Source organism: Henckelia pumila, chromosome 3 (assembly GCF_033568475.1).
Source record: "Henckelia pumila isolate YLH828 chromosome 3, ASM3356847v2, whole genome shotgun sequence".
Taxonomy (NCBI): Eukaryota; Viridiplantae; Streptophyta; class Magnoliopsida; order Lamiales; family Gesneriaceae; genus Henckelia; species Henckelia pumila.
This window is the reverse complement of record NC_133122.1, coordinates 80,536,423-80,547,735: the sequence shown is the minus strand read 5'-3', so window position 1 is coordinate 80,547,735 and position 11,313 is coordinate 80,536,423. Positions and strand designations below refer to the sequence as shown.

The 11,313-nt window shown below is 34.7% G+C and overlaps 1 protein-coding gene across 1 annotated transcript; it reads left to right on the top strand.

The window, feature by feature from the left end:
• Positions 1-10,061: 10,061 nt before the first annotated feature.
• On the top strand, positions 10,062-10,997 carry LOC140892823 (transcription repressor OFP13-like). Its single transcript, XM_073301830.1, has one exon. The coding sequence runs from the start codon at positions 10,136-10,138 to the stop codon at positions 10,676-10,678; it is 543 nt and encodes a 180-aa protein (XP_073157931.1). The 5' UTR covers positions 10,062-10,135; the 3' UTR covers positions 10,679-10,997.
• Positions 10,998-11,313: the final 316 nt, after the last annotated feature.

Below are 11,313 nucleotides of genomic sequence, written 5' to 3'. Positions count from 1 at the left end.
TTTATTTGCTCGAGCGCATCCGAGATAAGGAAACTAGATTTTTCAAAAGGAAAGAAATATTGGAAGGACTCTAGGGTTTTTAATGGGATAAAACTCACGAAAATCAGCTGATAGAAGGAAACGGAAACGGAAACGGTGGAACATGTTTTGGGCGGCTAGGTTTTTCTCCCTTGTTCTTAGATTCTTCTTGTTCATCATTATTTCTCATTCATCAACTTTTCTAGAAATTTCATGGTCCTTCGTGGCTATGTTTTAATTCATGGTTGAGGAAGACGATATCTTGAAGTTTTATTTTTCTTGTGATATTTTGATATGTTTCGTTGTTTGATTTTTGGTTTGAATATCAAGAGTTGTTTGAATTTATTTATTATTCTTGTGTGTTTGATTGTTAGCTTGATCACCTAGTAATTTTTCATACCATCTAAAGCAAAGTTAGATATCAAATCCATAATTGTTTGATCTCTTTAATTTATGAAGCAACTGCGATTGATAATTTCTGCTTTTGAATTTATCAATTCGTAGGAACATCGCTTGACTATATTAAATATAACCTCTTGTATTTATGTTGTTTAGATTCATCAATCTCACTAGTTTTAATGCTATCTTGGATTTAAACCTTGATCGCTTGTATTTTGGTTGATTCATTGGAAAGAGTTAATTTAGAACTCTTGTTTCTATTTAATTAAAAATTAAGGTAGGATAGAAATTGATATTTCAATGATTAATATTCAATTATAAATCGATTGTTTTTCAGAGAATCGATGAGCGAGTTAATAAACTTCAAGGGTGTAGTCGACTGATACCAATGTTTGTTTAATCGATTGTTAGTAAATTTAAATTTTAAACTTGCATGCTAGTTAATGTGAATGTTAGAATTTGTATTTATATATTTCCGTTTTTCTTATAAGTTAATTTGAAAAAGAAAAAACCTCCTTTTATTTAGTAATTTTAATTTGTAGCACAATAAATCACAATATTCCTCGTGGAATTGATCCATAATCTCGCTACTACATATTTATTTATTTGATGAGTGAATTAATTTGGGCGTGACACGACAAAATGAAGAATAAGAATTTCCTTACGATCCTGAGATAGAAAAAAATTTTCATCGACAAAAGAAGGAGTCTCGAAGAAAATTTGAATAAGAAGAAGATGTTCCATTTGAAGAACCTAGAGAAGTGATGGCTGCAAATATGAGCATGCGACAACTTGGCACCCCTGATTTGAATCAACGACCTTTATACATTACTTTTTCTACTTTAGAGGCTACTGCCACTTTTGAACTGAAATCTGGACTAATACATCTTTTGCCTTCTTTTCATGGCCTTTCAGGTGAGGATCCCCATAAACATTTGATGGAGTTTTATGTGGTTTGAACAAGCATGAAACCAGCCTGAGTGACAGAGGAACAAATTTAGCTGAGAGCCTTTCCTTTTTCTCTAAAGGATGTTGCAAAGGATTGACTATATTATCTACCTCCTGGATCCATCACAAATTGGAATGAAATGAAGAGAATTTTATTGGATAAGTATTTTCCATATTCGAGAGCAGCGAACATCAAGAAGGAGATATATGAAATTAAACAATATACAGGGGAGTAACTTCATGAATATTGGGAGCATTTCAAGAAACTTTTTGCTAGCTATCCGCAACATTAGATAAGTGAAATATCTTAATTCAATATTTTTATGAAGGTCTTTTACCCCATGATAGGAGCATGGTGGATGCTGTCAATGGAGGAGTTTTTGTAGACAAAATACCGCAAGATGCGAGAAATTTAATTGCAAATATGACAGTCATTTCTAAACAATTTGGTACTAGTAGGCTTGACCCCTCTCCCAAGAAGAAAATTAAGGTGAATGTTTATTATCTTGAACAACTTCTTATTAGTCTGACGTCTCTTGTGCATCAAATTGCTGTAGGAAATGGAAAAAATGTGAAGGCATGTACAATTTGTGCTAAGATGGGGCATTCAACTGATATGTGTCCCACACTTCAAGAAGAATATCTTGAGCAAGTCAATGCAACAGGAGGATTTTTTGCGTAACCACAAAGAATGTATGATCCTTACTCAAACACGTATAATCCAGGTTGGAGTGATAATCCAAACCTCAGATATGGCAATCCTCGATGAACCAGCCTGTACCTCACGTACAGCCGAATAATCAACCATATTGGCTACCATATCCTCCAAAATAGCATGTAGTAGCTCGATTCTCAAAATAAGCGATTAACTATCTAAGAATGTTTAGAATGGTTAAAACATGATTAAGGAATTATCGGATGAGATTATTAAGTAGAAAATCGGATTCAAGACGTTCGAAAATGGTCAAGAGGGTTCCAAGAGTTCAAGAAGTTCGGAAGGTCCGAACTTGAGCTAGGTTTAGATCGGTTGTTCCGATCACTTCGGGAAATATATTAGAGTTTGGTAGCTCCAGGCAGTTCGGAATCTCCGGTCTTGAGTTCGGAAGATCAAAACTTTATCCCAACAAAAAGATATGAGTTTCTGATTGGTGATTTGACTAGAGTGAGTTCGGATGCTCCGAACCCCTAGTTCGGTAGATCCGAAATCTGTCGGCAATTGTGTTGTCCAATCAAAGGACGCGCGTACGGTGGAGTGAGTTCGGAAGGGAGATCGAAAGTTTCGAAGTGCATTTAGAAGCTTCGAACGAGAGATCGGACGTTCTAATTATGGTTTATAAATAGAGGATCTGAGGCCTCATTTCCTTTCTCATACCTTTCTTTCTCTCTCTCTCTCTCTCTCTTTCTCTCTCTCTCTCTCTCTCTCTCGGCTTCTTGTGGGTTTTTAGGCATTTCTATGTGTCATTTTGGAGGCCGAACAATAGCGAGGGGCAACTGGGATCGTAGCGGAGTTGTGCCCAGATTTTGAGGTCATCACCATCAAAGGGCTAACGACGGATTCAAGTATATTTCTAGACTCTGATTAGCTTATGTGAGTAACTATTAGTCTAGTTAAGACTTTTAGTAAGCGATAATGATGATTATCTTCTTTTATTCTTGGACTTGAGTACCCGAGTGGCTAGGTTTCTTGAGTTGTTTGATTTTAGGTACGGACATACATCCGAGATATCTTAGTTGAGTATGCATGTTCTATGTTTGGATGGTTTATATGGCATGGATTATGTGCATTTATTATGCCACAGTAATTACTGCGACAAGCATTATCACGTTGAGCCTATACCTTGATATTATCAATAGAGGGGTCGCTCAGCCCTGTGGATGGATTTCATGGATTTGGGTCCGGTTATGTCCGTGTTTTATGGTATGAGAGCCACCTCCTGATTCAACATCCCAGCGTGCTACAAACCATGGCGCCTTCAATCTGAGCAGTTATTTTTGTCGTGATATGTTTCCAGTACCCGTTATTTTGCATTTGCATTACAGTGTCTGTATACTCATACCTTCATGCTGAGCATTGTTATATCTCACGTCTGTGTATTTTTCCTTGGACACCCCATTCGTCGGGGCAATTGCAGGTTTACCAAGTTCGGGAACTAGTGTGTGTTGGTAACCAAGGATTTTGGACTCAATTGTTGTCATTAGAGCTAGTTAGGATTAACCCTCCCGTGCTTTGGGTTTTCGATTGAATTGTATATTATTTCTAGTTTTAATTATTTAACGGTTGTAGAATGCAATGAACAACCCTTCTTAAAGGACTTTCTAAGTGGTTCTCACTTATCGAGTGGAAATCCTAGTTTATGGTTGTATACCATTAGTTCTTATGACCCGGGACAACATTGAGACTCTATATGCTAGCGCTATACTTTGACTTGTTTACCGACTCCGCTAGGGTCATTAGGTGGAAAGATTGGGATTGTGTCGAAACATGTAGGAGTCCATGGATTGTAGTCGAGATTCACCGCTTACTTTTGGATATGGATATCCTATGTAATCTCATGTATTTTTTAGTTTAAAATCTCAGATCAGAGTGAATGTGGTAATTAAGAAAAGATTTTCTTTAATTACACCATCGATGCAACTACGACATAACGCATAGTTATCGATCTTATGATAACTCTCGATGTACTGATGATTGTCGAATCGGTGGGGATAAGGGATCGTACTGTACACTAACCATAATAGAATGGTTCTTGCAGGCTCTATCATTTGATACCTAGAGAGTCATGTAAGCGATGCTGCTAGACGTTTAACATGACTGGTTGGTACCATTAGAATTGAGTTGTGACGTTCTTATTAGCAAATAGTTGATAAGTAATAATGAAGCTGATTAGGATAAGCTCATATAGGGACTTGTTTGATTCTAAATCACATGAAGATGTGAATCCGCTACTAGTTGTATCATTGAACCATTGAGGGTCACAGAAGAACTGACTTTCTTGATCCCGTTGAAAATGAAAAATTAGTTCAAAGAGTTGATAATCATATAAAGGAGAGTAAAGGGGAATGTGACTTTTAATTTTTGAAAGTGTTCTAAAATTAAATAAATAATTAGTTTTTTTAAATGGTGATTGTAAATTCAAAACTATTATCATGAACTTAATTTAATTAATTCAAAAGTTGAATCAATTAAATGCTAGTGAACGATCAGACACACACCGTTTGAGACTCGGAGGCTACTAGAGTCCAAATAATTAAATGAATTCAAGTGTTAGATTAATTAAACACTTTGGGTCTTGTAGAGCTCAAATGGAAATAGTGCTAAATAATTTCAACTAGTAGGCTTGAATGAGTTCAAGTATGATTTAATTAATTGATTGGGTTTAAAATGGTTTGAGGTTGTCAATTAATTAAATATTATGTTCATGGACTTTGTTTGTATGTGTTTGACCTAGATTACATAAAATACATGAAAGAAGGGAGATGAAGGGTTGTAAGCCAAGATGCACAATATACAATGGGTACTTTAACTTTTTTTATAACACACTTCTCTCCAAGAACCAAAAAAACTCTCCTCGCTCTCTCCCCTCTTCTTGGCTGTCCACCCCCTATATTCTCCATTTTTGCCACCACCTTTTAGGGCTTCGGCAAGGGATTCGGATCGAAAAGTTCCCTATATATTCTAGTGCACAGGGTGGATCTAGTTTGACTTGTCGTGGACATAATTTGAAGGAGAAGCCATTTTTGAGCAAGGTATACTCTTGGAAGCTTGTTTCATTTTTAGGAAGGTGTGCTTTTGGAAGCTTGTTCCTTTTGAGAAAGGTTTTCTCTTTGAAGCTTGTTTCTTTTGATCAAGGTGTGCTCTTGAAAGCCTGTAGAGAAGGTATACCTTTTTCAAGAGCCAATTTTTTTTTGCAACTTGGTTGGAGTCATCTTCAATCTTTTAAGATTGATAAGTAAAAAGTTCTTAAATACCCTATGCATGTTTATATTTCTCGAATGATACAAAAGTGCTATGTTTTTATATAAATTTTGAAACTTCTACTGTTATTTCGGGCACGAGGAACCGATACCCCAACATGTTGTGGCGTATACAGTGTGTTTTGTCCTTTTCCAGAAATCGTAACAATTCAAATCTGAAGGACTCTGATAGTTTTGGGAATTTAATTTTGCCCAGTTGAGCACCCTTGACTAGTAGAGATATTCTTCCAATTATGGTTCAGTCAATGTGCTGAGTTTAGTCGTCATATTCAATCTTCAAATCAATTCTATGTTTAGAATTTAATTTTTTGATAACTTTAATCGTTCAGTCTAGTCGTATAAACATCAATTTAAGCTTTGGAATGTTTCTTTACTATGAAGGATTGGTCCATTTGAATAACTCAGTTCAGTTTTCCAACTTTGCCCAGTTGAGTTACTTAAATTAGTCTTTAATTTTTCCTTAAATATTTGTTTAACACCAAAACTTAATAATTGATTACCCAAAAAATTTCTCATTTTTGGTGTTTGAGAAAATTTAGCTTTAGATGTCTTAGGCAAAATTTATAATCAGTTGAGTTTCTTGACTGAAACTTATTGTAAATGAACGATTATGTTAACTGTTTAACTATCTTCCCTTTGAGTTAACTATCTACCCTTTTTTTTTTTGGCAAACACAACGGATGCCCGTAGAAAAAATAAGAAATCTGCATTTTATTAAACTAGAACTGATGGTAGATACAAGATAACGACTGATAGAAGTGAGATAAAATAAGAGAGTTAGTCGTCTATCTTCTGAAGTAACTCCTGCGAGAACTTTGCCCCCGATGGCCAGAAATTAGAGATCCTCTGCCTTGACCTCTTGACTGGTCAGTTGCCGGTACTGGAGTAGCAATCAGAATTTGCTGTACCACATTTGATACTGATATGATCTGAGTTGTTAAGGCAATGAAGTCGGCCATTGTGCATTTCAAATCGTGAAGATCAGCACCCACCCAAGATTTCGACCTTTTGATCAGTCTGTTGCTGTTCTTGAATCAGTTGTGGCATAGATTTCATTTTTCTACAACTTTGCAAAGTCTAGCAATTTGAATGTGAAGCCTACCCATTTCATTTGTTAAGTAGTCACAGAGACTGCTGACATGAAGATTGTTTTGAGACTAATCTGCCCTGATGGATGAGATTTTAGACGAGAGGGTTGACAAACTTCCTTCAATGTTGTTCAAGATGGCGTCAAAGTCAGGAGCATAGTAGCTCTCATGCATTTCCTCGTCAGTGTGTTCAGTAGTTGTTCTCGATGGTCCAACCTTCTATGTACTCAGTCCTTTCCCTTTATATAAAATGATATCATCAGTTTTCACTTCCACAGAGAATTTTTGAACCTCAGGCTCAATTGAGCGTTGTTCAGTCTCTGGTCCTGCAATCTCGAGTTCTTTTTGATCTTTTTCTTTCTCACTACTGTCTCAGTCTCTGTGGTTCTAGCCTGCTCAGTCTCATTCTCAGTATCCTTATTTTTCCTGTTTCAATCTCAGTTGCCTCTTGTCCTTTCTCTTGAGTCTGTTCAGTTGGTTCCTTCTCTGTTTGAACTGGTGATTCCATTTGCTCAATCTCCAATTCTGACTCCTTTGATTTCTCAATATATTTTTCTTTTTCATAATCATGTTGCCTTTCTTGTTCCCTATTTTCAACTTGGTAACCAATTGTTTTGGTTCCTTGGGTATTTCAACTTTCATGCATGCCTGCAAATACTTTTACTTGTTTCTGTTATTGATTTGGTCCAATTTCAAGTTCTTCTACTTGCTCAATTTCGATTCCCTCTAGCAATTCAGTCTCTGGCTCAATCCTTGACTGATGTAGCTTTGAGGTCAAATCGATCTATTAGCTCTCTGGAAGTGGCTTCTTGCTCAAATTGCATCTCAAAAAGTGGCTCTCTCTCTTTGAACATCGAAGGTCCCTCCTCAACTTCAATTTCATTGTCGTGGCTGTGATCAGTTGCATCATTCTCGATCTCAAAAGTAACATAATTCTTTAAGATAAAGGATAAAATAAATGATTTATTTATTTGATTAATATTAGCCACAAGTTAAGTTATTAGCGAAAGTTCGGGCTAATTGCATCCACACCCCCTGTGAAAAGTCTAAAAGGCATAAAACCCCTTAAGAAATATTAATAGGCTAATACATCCCTCAGTTTTTTAAAATGTAGCACATTTCACCCCTATGTTATACAGACTCGGGCACATTTATACCCTCTCATAGGGGTTTTTATGCTAATTTTTTTAAAACATAGGGTCTTACATGCTATTAATTTTACACAGGGGGTTTTATGTCTTTTAGACTTTTCACAGGGGGTGTGATGTAATTAGCCCGCGAAAGTTCATATATCAATATGCCATACCATTTAATAAAAAAATCAATTATTAAAAACAACATGAAAGATGAACTGTGGTTCATATAACATCATTGGATTAAAACTTGAAAAAAAAAAAAACATCATTGGATTAACGTTTAGACAATGCCAGTAATGTAAATAAGAATAAATCTTCCAATTCAATACATTATACATCAGTCACGTTGGATCCAAGTCCAACCATTCCTCTGTACAAAGTTAAAAGTTAAAAATATCCCAAGTTTTAATAAGGGTAAATTGATGTTTAGTCCTTATACTTAAACTCAAATAAAAGACTAGTCAATGTCAGGAAAAATAGTTGTTTACACTTTCTGGACCGTATGATTTTTCTCGGATGAAAATCGGTATAAAACATTGAAAATATGATACGAATATATGATATTCGAGTATCAACTGTTTCAAATATTGTACAAATACATGATATTTGAGTACTCAAACATGTAAAACAAATATTGATATTAATGACAAATTTGTTTTTTTTGGAAGAAAATCAGTACAAAACTTTGGAAATACGTACGATACTAATATATGATATTTGAGTACCAAATGTGTTAGATCTTGTACAAATATATGATTTTTTCTGTACTAAGTAAATATTTATATTAGTGACAAAACATTGGAAATATGATACTAATATATGATATTTGAGTACCAAATATGTTAAATCTGATACAAATATATGAAATATATGTTCCAAGTGTTTATATTAATAAAGAAATTCAGATTTTATACTCAAAATCTTATTTTTTGTATCAAATCTAAACCTATTAATGTTCGAATATCATGTATTTATACCATATTTTCAATTTTTTATACCAAATTTTATTCGAAAAAAAATCATTAGGGCTTGGAAAGTATAAATAACTTTTTTTTCTGACAAAAACTGATCATATGTTTGAGTTTGGGTATATGGACTTAACATCAATTTACCGTTTTTTACAATTTAATTTAATAAATCATACAAGACACTGTCCATAATTAATTGTCAGTTTTTGTCATTGAGTGCTGGTGACAGTGAATTTATTGGGATTTAATTATTCTTTCTCAGACGTATAATTATTATCTTCATGTGGGGATTAGATTCAAATAATATATAATAAAAATAATTGCAGCGAACTCTGACGAAGAGAAGCTTCGTAATCTTAATTATAAGATCTAAACCTTTTATAAAAATATAATATTAAGTATAGTCAACATATCTTATATTTACTTAAATTAATTATCCAAAGAAAATCACATCTCGCTGGACTTTATAATAATATTTCTTAAATACCTTATTCTTATTTTAAGCGCGAGTTTCAATGCTTAAAGAGCTTTTCATCCCCGTTCCAAATTAAATCCCGCCCTCAAAATGTTTAATTGTGAAATTCTGTTTCGGTCTTTACTAAATTTTGCGGAAAAAAATTGCAGTTTTTTCCCTCAGCATTTGTTAATTTTTTGAGATTTTAGTTCTTTATATTATCGAATTTTGATTTTAATTTATATGCTTTCCAAAATTTTTTAAATTATTTTAATCATTTTTCAGTATGTGTTGATGTTACACTCTGTACATAAACGTCATCCTTGTGGCAAATAAATTTCAATTTCAATAATAATAATAATAAGAAAACGTAGATTAGAAATGAATAATATTAACTATAATAAATATATTGAATTAAAACTAGAATTTAATAATATATATGATCGAAACCGTGAAGAGAAAAATATTATATATTACTAAAATTAAAATATTTCCTAAATTTAATATCTAGTTAATACAATCAACGAGTCAGTTATGCTAACATTTAAAGTATTATTATCTCGAAGAATTGAATAAACCCAATTATAAACGTCAATTACATTAGCTCTAATGATCGTTTCGCCCAAAATTACAAGAAAAAATGACTTATTAGTTATCCAATCAAAGTAATTTTACACAAGGGTGCTACACATCCCCTCCTAACTAGTAGAGCTGTCAAAGTAGGTTGGATTTACTGAGTTGACTCGCTCCACACCATCCAAAAAACGACTTGGATTGATAATTTTTCAACTCATCTAAATGGTGGGCCGATCCGCTCGACCTACCAATTAACGGGTTTTGGTGGATTGCGGGTTGATCCGCCCACCGATCCATTTTGACAACTCTCATGCAGGCTAATTAGTTATATATAGTAAAAGAAAGAAATGCAATCAATACAGAGGAAACTTTTATTTAATAATAATATTTTTGAGGGAGATTGAGATAACATCCCGGTAGTTTTTTCATCACAAATGTGCGAAAGGGTCCCTCAAAGCTCACATGCACAATTTTTATACGAGACAAGAAAGCAATACTTATTAGTAGTAATAACTTTCTACACTTTCCACAAACTCCCACAAACAGACGAGTGAAAAAAGCCAAGCTCCTCCAATGTCCACCCCCAAGAAAAAGTACGCCAACCTCAACACGGTGAGCGTCAACCTCGGCTGCAGCTGCAGAAGGCTCAAGTTATCCTCCCTCTTCCACCCCCGGCCACGGCGGCGCCGGGAAACATACTCGGCCGGCCGCCGCCGCCATTCCTCCTCCTCCTCCAGCTCCTGGCCGGACACCACCACCACCACCTTGTCCTCCGACGACACGGACGCGGCGGACATCAAGAGCCTCAGGGCTGTCCAAGGCTTCGGCCGAATCGGTGGCGAGAGTGTGGCGGTGGAGAAAGATTCCGACGACCCTTATCTCGATTTCCGCCAGTCCATGCTGCAGATGATCCTGGAGAAACAGATTTACTCCAGAGATGATTTGAAGGAGCTGCTCAACTGTTTCTTGCAGCTCAATTCGCCTTACTATCATGGGATTATCGTCAGAGCTTTCACAGAGATCTGGAATGGGGTCTACTCGTCAGCTAACTCCGCCGCCGGTTCCGGTGCCTCCTCTAACATGCACGGGATGTGGGTGTATGAGGATAATTACTGAGGCTGCAAAATGATTATAAACTAACTAATTAATAATTTCTCTGAATTATTACAGAATATTATTAATTATTTACCAGCTTTAATTATAGTTAATTACCTTGTTTATTTTGGTGTTTAACATTGTATAACTAGTTTAGCAGTCCAAGGATTTGATTTTCACAGCCTTTTTTATGACATTATTCAACTAGTTTCGGTCGTTATTTTATCTTCCAAAATTATAAATATGGAAGAAAAATAAATGTACATTATTGTCTTCAAAAATTCTGTGAAAATTGTAGTCATATATCTCTATCTTGTTTCTTGTAACTGCAAGATCGTATTAATGAACGGATGTTGGTTTAAATTTTAATCTGTTAATGTATGGTTTGAGTTCTTGCATGGTCATTTTATTAATTTATCCATTAAATTTTAAATGATTGAGTTCAATGTATTTATCAACAATTAATAATATATATTGTAGAATTTAATTCAATGAATTTTGTTCTACAATTAATACATTATAATTTCAGGTCAATGAATTTGTGAAATCTAAGTATAACATTACTGAATTTAGTGTGAATGACAAGTATAACCTTATGGGTATTATCTCATGGAGTAGGTGACAATTATTGGTTGGTTCAAATCATGTAAATTCCA